Raw genomic sequence first — 24,332 nt, 5'->3', positions numbered from 1 at the left:
TTTGCTTAACCATGTTTAATGGCTGCCTCACGCCCTTAGGATCAACCGCAAACTCTGATGTGCAGGCTTGTTGAGAGGCAGTGTAAAGGTGAGGTTACCGCTGTGGGCTCTGAGCCTCCTGGCCTAGGATTTGCCTCTGTTGCTTCCCAGCTGAGACCCCTCAGGCCAGCTGTTTGTCTCCTGCGGCTTCTACTGCCTCAACTGTAAAATGGAGAAGATAGTAATAATAGAATCCTTCAGGGCTGTAGTGAAGACTAAATTAGTTTTAACACATGTCGATCACACAATAAACAGTATCATGATGCCTGTTTATACTCTATTCTCAGTTTGCCTGTGCCCCTCGTTTATACCAAGGAAGCAGATTCCTTCCCCACCTCTATTCACCTACTGGGACATATTTCCCTTGGTCTTTTGATTCTGTAAACTGCTTCCTTTTTCTGGAATGTCGCCACACACACACTCTCGTACATATTTATCTACATCCTCTGCGTTCACCTACTACATCCTCTGGCTAACTCTTCAACCTCCAAAGCTCGGCTCTTTTACTCTCATCAGCCCACCTAGATACTGCTTGCATCTTCTTGACTCCACTGCTCCAGGTTTTCCGTTAAATGTACCGCTTATCACATAATACAGTGAGGGCCTATTCACAGTGAGGTCTTACTGTTCTTATCTTTGTGAAAGAGGGATTTGTCTTGCTCACGTCTGCATACTCACTGTCTGAACACTGTGTGCTCATAAAGGCTGGCTGGCTGGATGGTTGGTTGGAGGTTACCATTGGAATCTGATCTGGTGATAGGAAAGTTCCCAGGGCAGCCCATTTCAGTTCAGTTCAGTTCAGTTGCTCAGTTGTGTCTGACTCTTTGCAACCCCATGAATCGCAGCACGCCAGGCCTCCCTGTCCATCACCAACTCCCAGAGTTTACTTAAACTCATGTCCATCAAGTTGGTGATGCCATCCAGCCATCTCATCCTCTGTCGTCCCCTTCTCCTCCTGCCCCCAATCCCTCCCACCATCAGAGTCTTTCCAGTGCATCAACTCTTCGCATGACGTGGCCAAAGTATTGGAGTTTCAGCTTTAGCATGAGTCCTTCCAATGAACACCCAGGACTGATCTCCAGAACAGACTGGTTGGATCTCCATGCAGTCCAAGGGACTCTCAAGAGTCCTCTCCAACACCACAGTTCAAAAGCATCAATTCTTTGGTGCTCAGCTTCCTTCACAGTCCAACTCTCACATCCATACATGACCACTGGAAAAACCATAGCCTTGACTAGACGGACCTTTGTCAGCAAAGTAATGTCTTTGCTTTTGAATATGCTATCTAGGTTGGTCATAACTTTACTTCCAAGGAGTAAGCATCTTTTAATTTCATGGCTGCAGTCACCATCTGCAGTGATTTTGGAGCCCAGCAAAATAAAGTCTGACACTGTTTCCACTGTTTCCCCATCTATTTGCCATGAAGGGATGGGACGGGATGCCATGATCTTAGTTTTCTGAATGTTGAGCTTTAAGCCAACTTTTCCACTCTCCATCCACTTTCATCAAGAGGCTCTTTAGTTCCTCTTCACTTTCTGCCATAAGGGTGGTGTCATCTGCATATCTGAGGTTATTGATCTTTCTCCTGGCAATCTTGATTCCAGCTTGTGTTTCTTCCAGCCCAGCGTTTCTCATGATGTACTCTGCATATAAGTTAAATAAGCTGCTGCTGCTGCTAAGTCACTTCAGTCGTGTCCGACTCTGTGTGACCCCATAGATGGCAGCCCACCAGGCTCCCCCGTCCCTGGGATTCTCCAGGCAAGAACACTGGAGTGGGTTGCCATTTCCTTCTCCAATGCATGAAAGTGAAAAGTGAAAGTGAAGTTGCTCGGTTGTGTCCGACTCTTCGCGACCCCTTGGACTGCAGCCTACCAGGCTCCTCCGTCCATGGGATTTTCTAGGCAAGAGTACTGGAGTGGGGTGCCATTGCCTTCTCCGAAGTTAAATAGGCAGGGTGACAATATACAGCCTTGATGTACTCCCTTTCCTATTTGGAACCAGTCTGTTGTTCCATGTCCAATTCTAACTGTTGCTTCCTGAATGTCAGGTCCATGAATCAAGGCAAATTGGAAGTAGTCTAACAGGAGATGGCAAGAGTGAATGTCGACATTCTAGGAGTCAGCGAACTAAAATGGACTGGAATGGGTGAATTTAACTCAGATGACCATTATATCTACTACTATGGGCAGGAATCCCTTAGAAGAAATGGAGTAGCCATCATGGTCAACAAAAGAGTCCAAAGTGCAGTACTTGGATGCAATCTCAAAAACGACAGAAAGATTTCTGTTCGTTTCCAAGGCAAACCATTCAATATCACAGTAATCCAAGCCTATGCCCCAACCAGTAACACTGAAGAAGCTGAAGTTGAATGGTTCTATGAAGACCTACAAGGCCTTTTAGAACTAACACCCAAAAAAGATGACCTTTTCATTATAAGGGACTGGAATGCAAAAGTAGGAAGTCAAGAAACACCTGGAGTAACAGGAAAATTTGGCCTTGGAATATGGAATGAAGCAGGGCAAAGGCTATTAGAGTTTTGCCAAGAGAATGCACTGGTCATAGCAAACACCCTCTTCCAACAACACAAGAGAAGATCTACACATGGACATCACCAGATGGTCAACACCGAAATCAGATTGATTATATTCTTTGCAGCCAAAGATGGAGAAGCTCTATACAGTCAGCAAAAACAAAACTGGGAGCTGACTGTGGCTCAGATCATGAACTCCTTATTGCCAAATTCAGACTTAAATTGAAGAACATAGGGAAAACCACTAGACCATTCAGGTATGACCTAAATTAAATCCCTTATGATTATACAGTGGAAGTGAGAAATAGATTTAAGGGACTAGATCTGATAGATAGAGTGCCTGATGAACTATGGATGGAGGTTTATGACATTGTACAGGAGACAGGGATCAAGACCATCCCCATGGAAAAGAAATGCAAAAAAGCAAAATGGCTGTCTGGGGAGGCCTTACAAAAGCTGTGAAAAGAAGAGAAGCAAAAAGCAAAGGAGAAAAGGAAAGATATAAGCATCTGAATGCAGAGTTCCAAAGAATAGCAAGGAAAGATAAGAAAGCCTTCCTCAGCGATCAGTGCAAAGAAATAGAGGAAAACAACAGAATGGGAAAGACTAGGGATCTCGTCAAGAAAATTAAAGATACCAAGGGAACATTTCATGCAAAGATGGGGTCAATAAAGGACAGAAATGGCATGGACCTAACAGAAGCAGTAGATATTAAGAAGAGGTGGCAAGAATACACAGAAGAACTGTACAAAAAAGATCTTTCTGACCCAGATAATCATGATGGTGTGATCACTGACCTAGAGCCAGACATCCTGGAATGTGAAGTCAAGTGGGCCTTAGAAAGCATCACTACGAACAAAGCTAGTAGAGGTGATGGATTCCAGTTTAGCTATTTCAAATCCTAAAAGATGATGCTGTGAAAGTGCTGCACTCAATATGCCAGCACATTTGAAAAACTTAGCAGTGGCCACAGGACTGGAAAAGGTCAGTTTTCATTCCAATCCCAAAGAAGGGCAATGCCAAAGAATGCTCAAACTACCACACAGTTGCACTCATCTCACACGCTAGTAAAGTAATGCTCAAAATTCTCCAAGCCAGGCTTCAGCAACATGTGAACCGTGAACTTCCAGATGTTCAAGTTGGTTTTAGAAAAGGCAGAGGAACCAGAGATCAAATTGCCAACATCCTCTGGATCATCAAAAAAGCAAGAGAGTTCTAGAAAAACATCTATTTCTGCTTTATTGACTATGCCAAAGCTTTTGACTGTGTGGATCACAATAAACTGTGGAAAATTCTGAAAGAGATGGGAATACGAGCCCACCTGACCTGCCTCTTGAGAAACCTATATGCAGGTCAGGAAGCAGCCCATTTAGTTATAGTTAAAATTCACCTGCAGATGGAATCACTCCATCATGTTTTCTAAGCTGTTACTAATCTGTAGTAAACTTACCTGGTTTTCTGTGTCTTCCATCCTCTCATTCTGGCTGGTACCCTCTAAATATGCTCCTCTGTTATCAATCTTTCTTTAAAGTAAGCATTTGAAATTGAGGGTGACCTTCCTGGTGTGGTCTAATGAGCACAAAGATGCATTATCCGTTCTTTTGTTCTTCTATTAAAGTGGACAAATGCTAGCATTATTATTATTTTTTGCTTCACAACTTTGATGATTATTGAGCTCACTGTTAAGTAAACTCCCCAAATCTTAACGTGCCTCTGTGATACCACTTTGCCTGCATGTAGTACGTGCAGGGCTTTATGGGCCACAGTGAAGACCTGGCTGCTCTTCTGAGTAAAATGGGAAGCCGTTGTTGGGTTTAAGTAGAGAGATGTGTCCTGCGTTTTTAAGAGTTCATTCTGACTGTACTATTGATAACGGCCTTTAGGAGAGCAAAGGGAGCCCATTAGAAGGCTATTTATGAAATAGAGGTGAAAAATTTTCAAATTCTGAATATAATTTAGAAAGTAGAGCTAACGGGATTTGCTGATGGATTGGATATGGGGATTAGAGGGTCAAGGATGACTGCAAGGATTGTGGCAGTGGCATCTAGAAGTATAAATTACAATCAATCGAGATGGGGAAGTCTAAGGGAGGAGAAGATGCAAAAGGAAGACCAAGAGTTTAGTTTTGGATATGCTAAGTTTCAAACTTCCTTTAGACATCCAAGTAGAGATGTTAAAAAAAGGAGGGAGATATATGGGTGTGGGATGTAGGAAAGAGGTTTGGGTTGGAAATAACAATTTGGGAGTTTCTAGCATATAGGTAGCATTTAAAATTTGGACATAGGGAAAAAAACTGTATATAGGATTGTGAGATTGCCAAGAGAATGAATATATAGGGGAGAGATGAGGACCGAGGACCGGTGAGCTCAAGCTCTCTGATCTGTCAGGTTGGAGTTGGCAAAGACACCTGAGAAGTAGCAGCCAGTGAGTTATGAGGAGTGACTAAATGAAGGTCAGGGAAGATAATTATGTAATAGATTACAAATTTAATATTAGCATGCATCATATATAACAGTTAAGATGAATATGTAATAAACGCTTCATATAAACATATGTTTATATAAGTACAAATATATACTTCCCTGATGGCTCAGTTGGTAAAGAATCCCACTGCAATTCAGGAGACCCTGGTTCGATTCCTGGGTTGGGAAGATCCGCTGGAGACAGGACAGGCTACCCACTCCAGTATTCTTGGGCTTCCCTGGTGGCTTAGCTGGTAAAGAATCTGCCTGCAATGAGGGGGACCTGGGTTCGATCCCCGGGTTGGGAAGATCCCCTGAAGAAGGGAAAGGCTACCCACTCTAGTACTCTAGCCTGGAGAATTCCATGGACTCTATAGTTGATGGGGTCGCAAAGAGCCAGACATGACTGAGTGACTTTCACTTTCACTTTCTTTCATAGGTACAAATAGATTAGAAAGTGTATGTAATGGATTACTTCTGGGGAAATAACCAAGAATCAGAATGCCTGGGTATTGTGCTCAGTTATGCTGTTCTTAGTACTTAGACTTTAGGCAATTTAAATAACTTTTTTTTAGCAACATTTTTAATTCATCTGGAAAGTGGGGATTTTAATTCTGGTCTTACTATCAGAGTTATTGTGAGAATCTGTTGAAGTAATGGACAAATATATTTTCTAGCACATGCCTCCTCTCTCATCTATTTTGTATGTATCCATATACACACATACATGTATGTATACTTGTATGTGTATATGTGTATTTATGAGTATATGTGTATTTATGAGATTCCACATATTTAGTATATTGTTAATGTGTCATGAATCACTCAGATTATGACCTTTGGGTGGGTTATAATCATTTTAGTAGGTAGAAGACAGTGTTTTGAAAAATACAATAGAGAACATCACTATGAATTGCTCAGAGTAAAGGTAAGTCAGATTTCTGGAAACTGTTTCTGTTACATATCCATACTCATTATCTATTCCAGACTGTCCCAAAAGTTAGCAGTTTAAAGTAATAAGCACTTATTATTTCTGAGAGTCGGCGACTGCCCAGTTGATGGTGACGCAGGTTGAAGGCAAGCTGTCCTCCGGGTCTTCGGTCAGAGACTTGATGAGGTTGGAGGAACCATTTGCAAGCTCGCTCTTGCGCGCATTGGCTGGAGGCTCAGTTCCTGGTCAGGTGGGTCTTTTCTTAGGGCTACTCATAGCTGGCTTCCACCAGAGCACATAATCTGAGTGAGAGAACAAGAGAACATCCCCCAGACAGAAGCTACAGTTGATAACCTACTCTCATTACTTCCGCCATGATTCTCTTCTATTCTGCTAGTCACACAGACCAGTCCTGGCACAGTGGGGACTCCGCAAGGCTGTGATAGCCAGGAGGCAAAGACCATTGAGGACCATGTTGGAGAGGACTACCGCAACCTCTCCGTATATTTGTGAATACTGGGTTGAGATAAAAATTTATTTCTTAATGTGGATCATGTGAAAAAATGTTTTAAGAAACACTGCTCTACAGTGTCTTATACTGTGCGCCATTGAAAGAGGCGTATGTTAGCTGGTAGAAGCCCATTTCAGCAGCTCTGCTTTTGATACTGTTTTATACCCATGGTTAGTTACTAGTGACTCTGATCATGAACCAGTGATTTTTTTTTAACAATGAAACAATGCAAATAAAGTCTAAATGGACTATTTCTCTTTAACCGAAATGAACCTGTGCTTGTGTCGTGTGTCCTCTCCTAGACCCCCTGTCAGATTTCTGTAGTGGTATGTCATGTACCCATCCGGTCATCTGCCATCCTGGGCTGTTTATGGATTCTCACTTCAAATCTTTGGCCATATTTTGTGCAGGCCGTGTGTCTTGTTTCATGTATCTTGTGGAATATGATAGCTGGGTTTGTGATAGTAATTATACTTTCTGCTTTTTTTTTTTTTCTGTTTACTTATTGGCCTGTGGGTGTGGTTTGAATTATGAGGTTGTAGGAAATTTTACGTGTAGATAAAGGGGTTTCAGCTCAGTTCAGTCGCTCAGTCATGTCCGACTCTGTGACCCCATGGACTGCATGCCAGGCCTCCCTGTCCATCATTAACTCTTGGAGTTTACTCAAACTCATGTCCATTGAGTTGGTAATGCCATCCAACCATCTCATCCTCTGTGGTACCCTTCTCCTCCCGCCTTCAGTCTTTCCCAGCATCAGGGTCTTTTCCAATGAGTTAGTTCTTCGCATCAGGTGGCCAAAGTATTGGAGTTTCAGTTTCAGCATCAGCCATTCCAATGAATATTCAGTGATTTCCTTTAGGATGGACTGGTTGGATCTCCTTGCAGTCCAAGGGACTCTCCAGAGTCTTCTCCAACACCACAGTTCCAAAGCATCAATTCTTCAGTTCTCAGCTTTCTTTATAGTCCAATTCTCACATCCATACATGACTACTGGAAAAACCATAGCTTTGACTAGATGGACCTTTGTAGGCAAAGGGCACTTGTAGCTAAAGAGAGAAGTTTATACCTAAACTTCTATTTTGTGAAGAAGGCTTATTACATACATAACAATGTGCCTGATTTAAAGGACTCTTATGGAATAATTGTAGCTATGACTTATAATGTAGCCTGCTATGAAAAGCAAATCTGTTTTAGCTTTCTTGGTTGATTAAAAAAAAAAGCGTTAAATGACAGACAAAGAACAACCTTTGAAGCACTAATAGACTGTAAGCAGGCTAGGAAGTCTCTAGGTAAACAGTTCGGAGCCCAGTGGAAGCACAGCACTAAGTAAAAACATACAGCCACTGGCTTTAACTAAAACTGGGGGGGTTTCAAGATGGAGTTGCTTCTTAGTGGGCAAAGGGAGTGCTATCAATTTACTGGAAAGTGGCTGTTTTGCAAGAAGCCTCCTGGTTTGCTCTCTGCTGTGTGTGCTTTGAAATGCTTATGCTGCTTTTCAGCCCTGCAGCCACTGGTCTCTTCTGACTTGCTGAGATCGCATGACTGAGGACTTCTCTCCATCACCAGTCACAGGGGATGGACAGATGAGGACTGTTATTGTCAGCAGGCTCCCAGGGACAGAGGCCCCTTAGTTCTTAAAATTCCCCTAGCATCTTGGGTTTACTGTGATTTTCTACGTATCAGTTGCCTCCCTAAGCTGTAAACTCTCATAAGTGGACATGCTCCCCAGCACCTGCCAGTCATTGGCCCAAGGCGGGGACTAGACACATACTTGTTGAAGAGAGGAAGTTCAATTCTTTATTCTCTTGAATGGGTTTATGTTCAGAAAAAACAGGTTTATGGTGGTAATATGCACATGATGCTGCTTGTTCTCAGTGATCCTGTTAAGTGTAGTAAAATTTAACTTTCCTTGAAATATGTGAACTTAAAAGTGTTGAAGACTATTTGTAATACCACCTCTGTTTCTTTTTAAAAGTGTTTATTTCTTGATTTTTGACTACGTTGGGTCTCAGCTGTGGTGCGCGAGATCTTCCTTGTAGGGTAGGTTTCTCTCTAGTTTCAGCCCACGGGCTCCAGAGGGCCTGGGCTCTATAGTTGCAGCACTCGGGCTCTCTAGCTGTGGTTGTGGGTTAGTTGCCCCCATGGCATGTGGGATCTTTGATCAGGGATCGAACCCGCCTCCCCCACATTGACAGACAGATTCCTACCCCCTGGACCACCAGGAAAGTCCCTCATTGCTGTTTCTTGAAGTAAGATTTTTTTTCCCCCCTTTGAAGCCTATCTCATTTTCAGTAACATCCAACGGGAGGAGGACTTCATTTTCATAACAAGAGATGTGGCCCACTGACAGCATGAATGAGCCGGTGGGGGACTACTGAGCTAGAGAACTGAAGATCTCTTGAGGTTAAGAGATCTCTGTGCGCATCCCTGAAGGCCAGAGTCCTCGTAGACCAGGCAGCATCATCGGTCAGCTCTACGAAGTGCCTTCCTCTCCATGTTACAGAACCAAGCTTGGGTCCTCTCACGCACGTGCAGTAAAGCCAGTCTACTGAGGCTGGGTTGTGGTGAAGGGAAGTGCAGTGTTTATTGCAAGGGGCCGACAAGGAGTCCCAGAAAGCCAGTGCTCAGAAAGTCCCGACTCTGCGAAGAGTTCCAGCAAAGCATTTTTTTTAAAATCCAATTCAGTTTTTAAAGCTTATCTATTTATTCACTTTTGGCTGTGCTGGGTCTTCGTTGCTGTGTGGGCTTTCTCTGGTTGCGGAGAGCGAGGGCTACTCTCTAGTCACAGTGCACGGGCTTCTCATTGCCGTGGCTTCTCTTGTTGCTGAGCACTCTAGTGGGGTGCGCTCGGGCTTGAGCAGTTGGGGCTCCGGGCCCTAGAGCACAGGCTCAGTAGTTGTGGCGCACAGACTTGGGTGCTCTCCGGCGTGTGGGATCTTTCCTGACCTGGGACTGAAGCCATGTCTCCTGCGTTGGCAGGTGGATTCTTTATCACTGAGCCACCAGGGAAGTCCTTAGCAAAGCATTTTTAAAGGCCAGCTGAGGGTAGGGGAGTTCTAGGTCCTGTGATGAGCTCCTGCACAATTCTCTGATTGGTTAATGGTGAGGTGACAGGGCAGTGTCACAGGGGTTAATAACATTATCAGTCTTGAGGCTCCAGTAGACCTGGAGGCTCTATGCTCATGGTCATCAAGTATTTAGTTTCCATTCTGTGGGGCTTTTACATGTCTGTAAAACAGCTCAGGAAATGTGCACCAGATATAGTTACCTAGGTGCTTCAGAGAGGAACTAAAGCAGAGGATATGAGGCAGGGAGGCTCTGTCCCTGGAAGCTTCCATAGGGTCCTGCTTGGTTACCTCCAGAACGCTAAACAAAGGACCGCCAATGAAGTTGCTGTCGGTTTGGCCCATGGACCTGGCTTTGGCATTATAACTTTGGGAAGCAAAAGCAAATGTTTGCATGATGGTCTATGGAAAGTCCAGAGCTTTGGTGTGCATGGGCGCTCTGCCTTGCTGTCTCTTGACTTTTCCTTGCTGGCTCTGCAGGGCTGGTCAGCCCCAGGCAGTATGTCCTGTCTGGTTTGGGTGAAACATCTGTGTCCCGCTGCTTCAAGCCTCAAGCCTTGCACTGTGATGCAGCCCTGCAACGCGCCCTCCTCGCCTGTGCGTGTCTGCGCTCCGCTCCCCACTCCCTACACAGCACTCCCTCCACCTGTGTCTGCTGGCTTCCCTTTGACAGATGCTGCTTTGTAGCCTCTTTTTTTTTTTCCTTCTGAATTTCAATGAAGAGAATTTGTTAGAAAGTTACAGAAGGAAAAACAGCCGTGCTCTCTTTGATTAGTTGGAGCCATGTAGGTAAAAGAGATGCCTAAGGAGAGGCTATGAAATTTGCTAGTCATTAACATGAGAGAGGCTGCAGAGACTTGGGGACCCATTGTTTTAAAACCCTGGTTTTATCTTGGACAGTCAAGGAGGAAATAAATGCCAAAGGGGCATTCGTATCCAAGTTCCCATATGTAATTAGTATGAAAATAAGACTGAAGAGGGAAAGGGTACAAAGTAGTGAGAATGACACTAATATCAAATTTATCAAACATCATTTTTAGGTATAATGACCAGTTTCTTTGAAATTCCAATTATGATAATGAATCTTCTGTTTTGGTATAAAGAAGAACCTGTGTCCCTCACCCCACCAAACACACTTGGGTCTTACTTCTTTTCAGACCTATTGGCCTTAGATTACTAAGAGTGGCAGAACCAAATGGGTGACTGTCCCAAGGAGTGAAACGAGATCGTTGACAATCATGTGATGCAGTTTTTCATTATGCAGCCATAATGAACAGCTTCATCAAGTGCAGTGGCATGAGTAATCACTCATTGTAACGTTGTATCCACAAGAGAAATGCTGTGTGGTGGAAGGAGATTTCAATCAGATGTACACGTACACATACAGAGAAGACTTCAGCTTTTAAGACTGTGTTAACATTTGCTCTGTGTTAAATTCCTGTGTTTTGGTGGCATTTAGGGGATAAGTATTGACTTTTTAAATTGTCTAGTTCCCAATCCCAACCTTCTGAGGCCTGACCTACTTTATCGAGGTTCCTAAAGCACTGAGTATCTTGGGTCCAGTTTACTTTACAAATTGGAAGCTGAGGCCCCTGTCTCTGTATAATCTTTCCTAATGGGGAATAAAAGGCAAAGGTCAGAGGTTCTCATTCTCTTTTTGGAGATAATTCAGTAGTTGTGTTGTCAGGGGCAGCCTGGGCAGAAAGATCAGTTGAGCTGTATCAGCAGGGATATTCCATCAGGGATATGATTTCTCTCCTTTATCTTGCTGCTTCTTGTTGCGTTCTGGGCATCATCACTGCACGTGCTGCCTTGCAGAAAGAAGAGTACAATTATCATCATCTCCAGTGGCTCTGGAGCCAGCTCTCTTCTTACTCAGCAATATTTTAGATTCCAATCCATAGTGATATCCTGTGAGGGTTCTAGCAACTGGCTTCCAGGGAGAGGAGTCTAAATACTTTGGAATTGACATGCTCCCTAGAGAGCACTTCCCACCCCTACTAGCCAATTTCTATTTATCCTACAAAACCCGGCTAGAATATTACCTCCTCTGGGAAGCCCTTCCTGGCCTCATCTGCTGTCATAATGTAAACACTTCTTTCCTGAGCTGCTAGACACTGTGTTTTTTTTTTTTTTTTTTTCCACAAGGCCCTGTGCATCCCATCAGTAGGTGCTTTACCCTTATTAATGTGAGGGGACTCCCTCGTCCATAGTCCTACCTCAGAACTAATATCCGCTATTAAAGCACTCACGCATTACTGTGTTTCAGGTTCCCAAAGCCTATATTGTATTTTTCTTAAGAATAAAAACAAAATTTGTCCTAGTCTAGAAATTACAAACATAATCTTTTGATAGGCGTATCTCATATGATTTACAATATGTGTTACTTAGAAAGCTCTGAGTTTTTAATGAGATCTGAGTTCAAGTTGAAATTGGGTCCCTTTCTAATTAAGTCATTGTAAGCAAGTCTTTTAACCTTCATCCTTGTATTTGTTTATTCGTTCACGTATTTATTGAGCCTGTGGCATAGGTCCTGTTAGATACCCTGTGTTGGCTTCCTTAGCTAGAAAATGGGCCTAATATACAAGCTCTACTTTCCTTGCAGTTTGTTAGGAATTGTCTGACAGTGCTTTGTAAATGTAAATCTCTATTGAGACATTATTTATGATTATTTTGATAGACAAGGACTTGTGTGCAAAAAATAGAATAGAACAAAGCAGCAGATATTTGCTTTTTTGACAGAATTTGTTATAGCCACATCAAAAAAGTGTTATGGACATATCAGACAGCACCATCTGGGGTGAATCAGCCTCAATTCTTTTTTCTTTCCTTCTTGCTACCTACATTTGAAATATAATCCTGAAAATAGGAATCCTACTGGCTTAGTCTGGGTGTCCTTCTTATCCTTCTCAGGAAAGTGGGAACAGGGACTAACTGTCTCACTAGCACCAGACACAGTGGGTGAGAGGTGAGTCCCCGAGGGATGTCAGACCTCCCCTCAAAATAAACAGGCAAGCAAACAGAAGCAGCAAATGTCTACCACATAACTCTTACCCATTTTTTTTCTCAGCAGATGCCTTTGTCTCATACTCTGGTAAAAGGCCTCCCTCTACTAACTCTGCAGGCTTCTGCACACATCACCTGTCACAGTGGAAAATTTACCCCTGGAGAAACAAACAAAACCACCTCATTTGTCTCATCTTTCTAAAGCTACTCTCCTGCCTCCTCTCCTTCAGAACCACACTGTGTACACAACATCAGAGTTAATTGTACCCACTGTCCCTGCTTCCTCTCCTTCCCATTCATTCTTCACTCTGGCTTGACTTCCACTTCAGTCACTTAGTGAGACTACACTGGTCCAAGCTGCCGAGGACCTTCACGCTGGCAAATGTGTCTCATAGGTATTTTTACGTGAAGACGTGAAAAGCACGATGAGCTTAGATCCCTACCTCACGCCATGTGCAAAAGTTAACTTTCAGATACCTTAGAGACTAACACTGAAAGCATGATCCGTAAAAGAAACATTGATGAGCTGGACTTTGAAGAAGAATTCAAAACTTTTGGGCTTCAAAAGACAATTTTAAGAAAATAAAAAGACAAGCTACAGACTGTGAGAAAATGTTTTCAAGTCACACATTGGATAAAGGCCCTGCTTCTAGTATGTACACTGGGGTAGGAACTTAGCTTTCTTGTTCACTGTTGTATCCTAAGCATCTGTTGCAGTTCATGACATTTGGAACGGGCTCTGTAAATATTTGTGGGATAAATGAATGACTATAGCATTAATGCAGTTCGGGGAAGAGTTTTTAGGAACATAATAAAGTCGGAGGAGGAGAGAAAATAATCTTGAACATTTGTAGGATGTCTGTGAACCACTTGTAACCGCTAGGTTTGTTCCTTTTTGGATCTCCGTGCCACAGGGAAGGAAACTGAGACCTGCAAGGATGATTTATTTTTTTGCCCAAGATCAAATACCACTAAGTGGGAGAACTAGAGTTCACACCTTGGTTTCTAGTTCCGCATCTAGTGGGCTATGGTTTCTACTCTAGTTTAGGAAAGGTCTTCACTCCTGAGCCATCTTGGCCTGGCACTGTGCCTTCTCTCTTTGTCTTTCTCCACCAGTGTGAGATGTCCAAATCTCCAGGCTTTGGGGCTATTTCCCCAGAATTTGCTCCCTGATAATCTGATGGTGAACACACATGTCTGATGCAATGAAGAGCTGTCGTGTGAAAACCCAGCAGCAGCTTTCACTCTGTTTGTTTTGGAGAATATGTCCTCCCAAGACTACAGTTCTCATGTTCTACCTTCCATCAAACTGTATTTCAGCAAATATGTTTTGGCTGCCAACTGGGGTCTGACTGGTTCACTTTTACTTTTTCCTGTTTTCCCTGCAACACTTTTTATTCTTGACTGTGCAGGCTCTGAATCTCAGATTGATAGGCAGGCTAGATCCAGATGGGACCAGACTATGGAAAAACATGAGAAAGTCAGGGAATGGCATGCTGCAGACTATATACATGGCTTTTACAGATGGCGATGGAGATGGCATGACCTGATGCCAGTTATTATATGTGTCAGCAAGAAACCTGTTCTAAGTATTGTGTCCTGGGCATTCTCAGAAAACAAAGACATTGATTGAGGCTGAGAGGAAGGCAGTATTGTGACATTTGAATAAAGAACTGGGTCTCTAGGAGACCTGGACTGTTAGACTCAGCTCTGCTGCTAGTTGTATAGTTGCGGTTCAAATTATTTCATCTTCCTTATCCTGTCTTTCCGAATCTGTCAAGTGAGGACGTTAGAGCAGATAAACTTTAAGGCCTTTTCCACTCTTTGACATTAAATTAGATAGCCCAGCCAGAACTAACCAGGGCTTCTTGAGCATAGGTATAAACTTTATTCTCCTGGTGATTTGATTTAATGTTTACCTCCAACTCTCTACATCAGTCTTCAGACTTCCCAGATAGGAATGTGACAGCTATATTTTGGCAGTCCACTTAGAGGATAAACAAGTCTGGAGGTGAAAAACCATAAGGGTTGTACATTGAAGAAAACAAGGGAAGGATTGAGATCTGAACATGGTACCTCACCAAATACTGCCCTGCCTGTGTCATGCTAACTGGCCACGACAACAGAGATTCTAAAACATACCTCGCTGATTATGGACAAAGGACATTTGCAGCTTCTGGCCACAGTTCACTGCTTTTTTTTTTTTTTTAATTCCTAGATCCTAAACAGTCAGGATCAGCCTGGGAGGAAGGACCAGGCCCCCTCAAGGCAGACAGCCTGTCAGAGTAGAATCGATTCTGGATCTAACTGTGGGCTCTGGCCTGAGTTCTGCCACGGACGTGCTGTGAAGGCCCGACGCCTCCTTTCTCAGAGCGGGTGCTCTGTGAGTAAGCGTGAGGGCACCACCACTCTGGCAGGTTGTTGTTGCTGCTGTTCAGTTGCTAAGTCATGTCTGACTACACCATGCCAGCCTCCTCTGTCCTTCACTGTCTCCCGGAGTTTGCTCACATTCATGTCCATTGAGTCAGTGATGTTCTCCAACCATCTCATCCTCTGCTGCCCCCTTCTGCTTTAGCCTTCAGTCTTTCCCAGCATCAGGGTCTTTTCCAGTGAGTCAGCTCTTCACATCAGGTGGCCAAAGTAATGAGGCTTCAGCTTCAGCATCAGTCCTTCCAATGAATATTCAGGGTTGATTTCCTTTAGGATTGACTGGTTGGATCTCCTTGCAGTCCAAGGGACTCTCAGGAGTCTTCTCCAACACCACAGTTCAAAAGCACGAATTCTTTGGTGCTCATCCTTCTTCATGGTCCAACTCTCACATCTGTACTTGACTGATGAAACAACATAGCTTTGACTAGATGGACCTTTGTCAGCGAAGTAATATCTCTGCTTTTTAATATGCTGTCTAGGTTGGTCATACCTTTCCTTCCAAGGAGCAAGTGTCTTTTAATTTCATGGCTGCAGTCACCATCTGTAGTGATTTTGGAGCCCAAGAAAATAAAGTCTCTCACTGTTTCCATTGTTTCCCCATCTATTTCCCATGAAGTGATGGAACCAGATGCCATGATCTTAGTTTTCTGAATGTTCAGTTTTAAGCCAACTTATTCACTCTCCTCTTTCACTTTCATAAGAGGCTCTTTAGTTCTTCACTTTCTGCCATAAGGGTGGTGTCATCTGCATATCTGAGGTTATTGATATTTCTCCCGGCAATCTTGATTCCAGCTTGTGTTTCTTCCAGCCCAGTGTTTCTCATGATGTACTCTGCATATAAGTTAAATAAGCAGGGTGACAATATACAGCCTTGATGTACCCTTTCCTGATTTGAAACAGTCTGTTGTTCCATGTCCATTTCTAACTGTTGCTTCCTGACCCGCATACAGATTTCTCAAAAGTCAAGTCATATGGTTTGGTATTCCCGTGTCTTTAAGAATTTTCCACAGTTTGTTGTGATCCACACAGTCAAAGGCTTTGGCATAGTCAGTAAAGCAGAAATAGATGTTTTTCTGGAACTCTCTTGCTTTTTCGATGATCCAGTGGATGTTGGCAATTTGATCTCCGGTTCCTCTGCCTTTTCTAAATCCAGCTTGAACATCTGGAAGTTCATGGTTCACGTACTGTTGAAGCCTGGCTTGGAGAATTTTGAGCATTACTTTACTAGTGTGTGAGATGAGTGCAGTTCTGTGGTAGTTTGAGCACTCTTTGGCATTGCCTTTCTTTGGGATTGGAATGAAAATTGACCTTTTCCAGTCCTGTGGCCACTGCTGAGTTTTCCAAATTTGCTGGCATATTGAGTGCAGCACTTTCACAGCATCATCTTTCAGGATTTGAAATAGCTCAACTGGAATTCCATCACCTCCACTAGCTTTGTTCATAGTGATGCTTTCTAAGGCCTATGTGACTTCAAATTCCAGGATGTCTGGCTCTAGGTGAGTGATCACACCATCATGGTTATCTGGGTCATGAGGACCTTTTTGTACAGTTCTTCTGTGTATTCTTGCCACCTCTTCTTAATATCTTCTGTCAGGTCCATACCATTTCTGTCCTTTATCGAGCCCATCTTTGCATGAAATGTTCCCTTGGTATCTCTAATTTTCTTGAAGAAGTCTCTAGTCTTTCCCATTCTATTGTTTTCCTCTATTTCTTTGCATTGATCACTGAGGAAGGCTTTCTTATCTCTCCTTGCTATTCTTTGAAAGTCTGCTTTCAAATGAGTACATCTTTCCTTTTCTCCTTTGCCTTTCGCTTCTCTTCTTTTCACAGCTATTTGTAAGGCCTCCTCAGACAACGATTTTACCTTTTTGGATTTCTTTTTCTTGGGGATGGTCTTGATCACTGCCTCCTGGAGGCATTAGCCCAAGCTCAGTCTGATTCGCTGATGGTTATCAGACATGAGCTGCTGCTATGGATGTGACTGAATACTTAGAGATGCTTCCTGAAAGTGACTGAAACAAGGAGTCAAAAGCCTGAGGCTAGGTGGCAGCTTTAAGTTCATTCATTCCGGTTTTCTATCTGATGGTTCAGTCTCCTCTGCACACCCTCTGAGTCCATCCTTGAACTCACCTTGTAATGAGGAACTCCCGCCTTGCTAGGATATTGTAGCTTGCTCCACAGTTCCCTTTCCTCTCTCAAGCTGCTCCTGCTGTTGATTGGAGTTCAGACAACAAGAATGTCCACATCACACACACAGAAGATTTCCTGTTTTTACTTTCCAGAAAGAATCAAGAATAATATGCGCAGGATCACTGCTTCTTACGTACCCTCATAAAGAAATCTTGGTTTATTGTGAGGAGGTAGCTGTGAGAGATGACTTTCTCCAAAGGAGATCAGAAATAATTGTACTACAGTTTGGTAGGTATCTTATTTCAGGAGAGAAGCCCCACTTCTATCCGTGGGTATTTATTTTACGTATTTACAGGTTATACTTGGTGTGTTAAATAATTACTTTTGAGCATCTGCTATCTGCAGTGTCATGTACTAAGAGCCAGGGCAGAGACAGAGGCGTTGGTGCCTTATTACAGCATGTCAGTCACAGGTTGATTTGTTACCCACCCGGATTCTTGGACTCTAATGAATAGAAATTGAAGAGGCCAGATTAGAAATTCGGAAAGGGTGTTGTTTCGACTCCTGCTGCATCATGATGGAAGGAAAACAAGTAACAGGTTCGCTTGCTTACTCCCAAGGAGGGGCCAGCTGGTCCCTTAAATGAAGTGAGCGTTGGGGTGGATCCATGGTTCGGGCTGGAGGAGTGGCTTGGATGGTCTGCCCAGCCCCCTGTGATGCTCTGTGCAGGGGATCATGCACAGGACCCTCCTTTTGCTCCAGGCACCTCAGAAGGGACAATTGGGTTTTGGCCTTTTTGTATCTTCTTCATAATCGGTCCCAACTGGCCATGCACACATTTATTTTTAATCCGTTATAGCATCTTTGTATCCTGTTGCTCAAGGAGACGTTTGTCTAGGTGCAAGCACTGCAGTAAAGGGTCCCAGGTGCCAGCTTGTCTCCGATTCACCAACAGTTATTTGTTGAGAATCTTCTTTGTGGCTGCCTCGGGTTCTTGCCCTTACAGAGTTTGCCATCCGCCGAGGGAGGCGGTGTTTGATATCGATCACACTGTATTGAATCATTGTTGACTCTGCCACCTCTTCACGAGGCTCTGCTCTCCTTGAAGCAAGGTTACGTGCCGTGCATTACTAAATTTCCACCACCTGGCACACTGTAGGCAGAAGGTAAATATTTGTTAAATGAGTCAGTGGCTGGATACATGAAGGGAAAAACACGCACTTTGGCATCTGGTGCTTTAAGCTAGGTCTCGACTCAGCAGTTTGCCAGCTAGGTGGCTGGGGATAAGGACAGGCAGTTTTACAAAATAGGGACCTCTTTTGCAGTGTGGTTGTAAAGATTAAAAGAGGGAATGCACAGAGTGCTGCTTATGCCTGCATGCTAAGTCGCTTCAGTCATGTCCAACTCTTTGCAACCCCATGGACTGTAGCCTGCCGGGCTCCTCTGTCCATGTGATTCTCCAGGCAAGAGTACTGGAGGGAGTTGCCATTTCCTTTTATGTCCATTTTTAATTTGACTTCTCCTGCCGAGTTATTGGGAATGGGGCTTCCATTAAAACAACTCTAAAAAATTGGAGGGAAGAAGAGTACTATTCATTGAGTACTCTTGATGCATCAGGCACTGTGCTCAGCCCTGTATCTGTTCTATCACTGAATTCTCATAACCTCCCGATGAGTAAGTGTTAGTTGCTCAGTCGTGTCCGACTCTGCGACCCCATGGACTGTAGCCTGCCAGACTCCTCTGTCCATGGGATTCTCCGGGCAAGAATATTGGAGTGGGTTGCCACTCCCTTCTCCATCCCTGTGATAAAGGACCTCTGTTCTCCCCAGTGGGGAAGCTGGAGTCTGGAGCATTGACATAACTTTCCAGAGCCTGGCTGACTCTAAGACCCAAGCAGGTAGACAGTGCCTGCAGAGCTAAAGGGAGCAAGGCAGGTGGGCTTACTTGGGGTAGGGCAGCCACGTTGGGAGAAACTGAAATCAGGTGGAGGTGGAAAGGGAGCAGTTACTTCAAATCAACAGCCCTTTTCAATTAGTAATCATGAGAGGCAGCGAGAGCCCGTGATTTTAGTGGGAGGAGCAAGTAACTCCAGGCTTTTAGGGCTCAGTTTGACTCTCAGCTTCATCCTCTCCTAGCTGTGAGCTTTGCACCAGTTACTTAGCCTCTGAACTGTAGTTCCTTCACCAGAAAGAGACGCCAGTACCTACCTCCCTGACAACCACATGTGTCTGTGAGCAATGAACACAGTAGTTGCCACCTTCTAGATAAATGATAATTCCTATGAATATTATTAGGTTTTTCATTATTCCTTCGGGGGCTTCTCCCCTCTCCCAGCTCTGTTCTGGGGGTCTCTGGGATTCCTTCTGTGTCTGTTCCATTCTCTGCTTCCTGCAGCACAGTCCATTGCTTTCTGTAGGTGGTATAATTGAAAAACCAAAATCTTTGTTTTAATGCATACACACTACTACCTCGCAGTTCTGGCAAATTTACAATCACTGTCCATCATGTCAAGATTTTACCTACGTGGCTGAACACCGTAGCCTTGGTTTTGGTTGAGAGGAGGGAGCATTTCTGTTTGTTATTGTTGTTAAATCTATGTTAAATATAATTATAGGAATTGATCTCATCCAGGTCAGTATAAAATCAGCTGAAACAAATCAGCTCTCCCTGCAGGTATATCTCCCTCTAGAGCTCTGTTCAGAGACTTATGAGTAAATGGAATTTAGGTATCTTGACTTTGATTTTCTCTGAATTATAGAAATATTTCCAGTGAGTCACACAGTAACTGAAGTATCTGATATTTTGGCTTTGTTTCTCTCTCCTCACCTACCCCGTGTCTTTGGTCTGTAAACAGATGCTGGAAAGCATCTTGTCATTTAAAGGTATCCCACAAGAAATTGTATTTAGTATTATATGTCAGGGGGGTGAGCTGAGATGTTTTAGGGTCAGGGCTAGGGTAGACCCGGATGCTAGGGGGACAGTCCCCGGGCCTGCTGGATGCCGGTATGAGGCCCAAGCACAGTGGCCAGCATGGACACACGTTCTCCCTTCCCTGCTAGAGCAGACCCGGATGGGGCCGGGTGGTGCTCTCCTATGAAGAAGCTCCAGGGACTCGGGCTGGGCGGAGATGGAGGCCTAGAATTGACCATTCCCCACCCCTGTCTTCCCTTTGGCCAGGGGGTTTGCTGTTTTTAAACCATAACTTTATTAATTTTTGAGTAAATGAGACAGCTAGTATTATAAAAGAACTCCTTTTTTTTTTTTTTTGAAAAGTGGTGAAATCCACTCTTCTGGACTCTTAAGAGGAGGAGGTTAGCCCTGTCCTGACCGTTTTGCTATGGTAGAGCAGTGAGCGACTGCATTAGAATCACCTGGCAGGCTCGGTAAATCTGATTGCTGGGCCTCATCCCCAGAACTTCACAGTTGGTGTGTGGGGGTGGGCTGAGAATTTGCATTTTCAGCAAGTTCCCAGAGCCTGAGGCCATGGCTGCCCCAGAGGACATACCCTGGCAAGAATCACTATCATGGAGTAACCCGTGTGTTCCCCATGCTGCGAATGTAAATGATGGCTATTTCGTCAACTCCACCACTGCTGTGACTATCTCCCATTGATATGCTTCTCTTTGTCTTCCTTCCACAGGCATTTTGACGTTGGACTACATGATTTCTTGGTTAGGTAAGCCAATAATTTTAATTTTAGATATCATTGGCATAGCCTGTCTATTATGGAATCCTGAGATGAAAATAAAGCCCTTGTTAAATATCTTGGTGAATAATGGCAACTGTGTAGTTGTCAGGAAAACACTGCCAGCACTGTTATTTGTGTGTGTGTGTGTGCATGCCTCCCAGAGTCACACAAGAGTAGCCAGCCTCTTTAAACAATCAAAGGGATTTATATCTGAAACGGTAGTTACCTAACTATTGCGCTGCTGCAAAGACAAATAGAAAAGTGAAGAGAGCCAGCCTGCATTCATACATTAAACAACTGTCTTGACCAGTCTTCCCTCCACTGAATTTAAGCTTTTTAAAAACGGAATCTACTGGTTCTTTTGAGCTTCCCAGGTGGCTCAGTGGTAAATAACTCACCCACCAATGCAGGAGATGTGGATTCAGTCCCTGGGTCAGGAAGACCTCGTGGAGGAGGAAATGGCAACTCACTCTAGTTTTCGTGTTTGGAGAATTCCATGGCCAGAGGAGCCTGGCGGGCTACAGTCCATGGGGTTGCCAAGAGTAGGATGTGACCAAACAGCAGCTGGTTCTTCTACAGTCATTAAGACACCAACTTTATTCATAATTCAAAGAGATTACACATAGCAGTTTATATCCTAGTATACTGGTGATTTGTTAGCTGAGTTGACTTATGGGGTGTGTTAATTCCAAATAGTTATTAAACAGAGGCTAAGTGGAAACATACCAGAATATTAACAGAGTTGCTAAGAATATGCATCATATTTTTCCTGCTATAAACTTTGTTATACTTTCTAGATTTTCATTATACTGAGCATGTATTTATTATTCTAATAATGCTGGGAAATGATCATTAAATGTACCTATCAAAAATATATGTGGAAAGCAATAATGGTTGCGGAAGGACTATAAGCTGAAGATTACAAGGAAACCAGGAATCATGTAGAGTGATTTCCTTTCTGCAACTGTTTGGCTCTAAATGCTAATTAATTCTTAGAGTCCACTAATAAACAGTCTTGTAAATCACACGTGATTATTTCTGGGTAGATGTTAACAGTGGTTCAGTTCTCTGTGAGGCACGGCCATCTCCTTGTGGGTAAGATGCTCTCTGAGGAGAAATATACATCTTTGGCATCACCTGGATCCTAAAACAGCAGCATTTCCTCTGTGCTAGATTGCATATGGTGGTGTCCCAAGAGGGGCCATGGCTACCTTGTCCTTTCTCTACGTCCTTATCCAAGGCTGTGCAGTGAAATTGCACAGTGAAATTCCTTGGCCTGGGGAATATGGATTATCCTGGCTTTCTCCAGGCTCTCATACACGGAAGGTTGTGTGTAAACGCTTACCCATGATACATCAAGGGTAAATGTGTTTTAGCAGGAGGGATAAAGGGTCAGTGGTCAGGAAAGGCAGGCATGAGAATTCTGCATCTAAACCCATCATAAAAGCTGCCTGAACAAACTTCAGGGAGTAGACTGGATCTTTTGAGTCAATGCCTTTGGTGCTCCGCGTTACTCCCATACTACTGTTCACATGAGTGCTGTGGTGCCTGCAAGTTTGTACTCGGCAACTTTCTTGAGGGCTGGGAACACATCTTAATCCCCTTTTCATAATTCAGTTATATAGAGAATCGACCCTTCAATTTGTGTAGGGGTGACTGAAGGAGTAAATGCATGAAATGAAGCAGAAAGGACTGGAAGGTGAGGATTGCAAGAAGCTGTTTATTTAACGAATAATTATTAAGCCTACCACGTGCCACTTGGTTATTTCTGGGAATACCATGGTGAGAAAGGGAGACATTTGATTTAAAGCTTTCCCTCAGCTCATTGCTTGCCAGCCTTGTGGTTTGAGCAACCCGAAGTGAGGAGGAGGGGTGGTCCGCTTCTGGGACCCCTCCTCTCTGTCCTTTTTCTGGGCGCCAACCATATCTCCCGTGTTAGGGGAGGAGGCAGAGGGAGTGGTTAAGTGACTCTAATGTAATTGGCGTTGGGATCCCCTGACTTTGGCAGAAGGCCCTTTTGTGTGAGTGCTAGTAAGATGCTCAATGAGTCACCTTAATCCGTTGTTCTGAGAACCAAGCAGAACTGGGGCTTCTTTCTGCCCTGCCGTCTTCCTGCAGTTTTCCTTTCCTTTCCTCTGGCCTGGGCAGAACAAACCAACACACCTGTGGTTATCCACTTGGTGAGTAAGAGGTCAGTCTCTCCTTCTGGGAGGCCTGCCCAGTCTCTGGATGAAGTCTCTTCATCACCTCAGCCACGTCCCAGCACGTGTCAGCACTCCCCACTAAGCCAAGAGCCTAAGGATTCTAAATCTCTTCCTGTCTTGCTGTATCTCACGTTCACAGAACCCAGGGTGGCAAGGCTTGAGCTGGGAAGCCGGAAGAAAACTCAAGGGGTGGTAGGAACTGCAGACAAGTTTATTCTCTAATGGTGGTACGGCAGCAAAAGGGCCTTCTCAGATGGGGCTTATACACGTTTACAGAGCAAAAGTGGTCCATGGCCGAGCGGGTACATCGTGAGAGACATGCGTGGTGCTCTAAGTGGTCTCAGCCGTCACGTGACCGTGTATTTACAAAACGTGGAGTGAGAGGCCTTGGGGGTGAGAGAGCCTGACCACCGCCATCTTGGCTCATTTGCTGTTTCCCTGGACTTCCTCTGGCCTCCTCCCAGCTTGGGGATGGGGTGGGACAGGGTGTGGGTGGGGGAGCTGGTTGAGGGAAATAGTCATTTCTCCATCTCCTAGGAATTCCAGGATGGTGTGGGGGGTGTTACCCCTTTATTTCCAGCTGTCTTTAGAAAGTGGATCCTTTCTGCTCCCATGTTGCAGGTGAGGGTGGGGTGCAGATCGCAGACCTGCTGGGGACTTAGAACTTGGGGACTTGGGCCCTTTAGTGAGAACTGTTTCATCAGCATGTCAGTGTGGAAGCTGGGTTGAAGAGATGAAAGCAGGAGGTGGGGGAATGGCAGCCACAACCCTTTTTAAAGGTTAAGCTGTGATGGGGAGGACAGAAAGACCAGGCAGCTGGTGGAGAGGGTGGTTTGCAGGGGGATTTTGTTTTTCCTTTTTAATTGGAAGAACATTTAGCCAGCAGAAGGTCTTAAGTGCCCTTTAGACTTAAGAAAGTGGTTTCAGTTGGGTGGAGAGGAGCAGTACATAATTGCCAGGGCAATGAGGAAGGGAAGCCTTGAATGGTGATTTAGTGACCTCAGAGGGCCTTGGCATATCAATGGAGAGATTGATGTATCAATAGAGAGATCCCTAGAGGATTAGAAGAATAAGGGGGATGGGGGTGGTTAATACTCCAGGAATCCTTCTCAGTCTGTGATGACCAAGAGAAGAAAATATATTTCCATTTCTAAAAAGAGGACATGTTGGAGAAATTGGCATAGACTTTTTTTTTTTTTAATTAACTGCAATTATTGACTCCAAGTAACTCTTAACATGTACTCTGGGTTGTCAGGCTGTATTGAATGCTTAGGGTTTGGCAGGAAAGAAACTGCAGCATGCCTGAAATTAATCAGCTTCATCTTTTACGTTGATG

General features: G+C 44.1%; 1 protein-coding gene across 8 annotated transcripts in view; it reads left to right on the top strand.

The window, feature by feature from the left end:
* HHAT (hedgehog acyltransferase) overlaps positions 1-24,332 on the top strand; it is a 376,524-nt gene that overhangs the window by 154,108 nt on the left and 198,084 nt on the right. For all 8 annotated transcript variants that reach the window (XR_003029814.2, XR_003029815.2, XM_024976884.2 and 5 more), the window contains one exon: positions 20,745-20,780. Coding sequence is in view for 6 of the 8 variants with exons in the window: in XM_024976884.2 (XP_024832652.1) it covers positions 20,745-20,780 (36 nt within the window). In the remaining 2 variants the exon portion in view is untranslated. The remainder of the gene's footprint in view (positions 1-20,744; positions 20,781-24,332) is intronic.

This window comes from Bos taurus, chromosome 16 (genome assembly GCF_002263795.3).
Source record: "Bos taurus isolate L1 Dominette 01449 registration number 42190680 breed Hereford chromosome 16, ARS-UCD2.0, whole genome shotgun sequence".
In the NCBI taxonomy this organism is placed as follows: domain Eukaryota; kingdom Metazoa; phylum Chordata; class Mammalia; order Artiodactyla; family Bovidae; genus Bos; species Bos taurus.
This window is presented reverse-complemented; position numbering and strand designations above follow the sequence as displayed.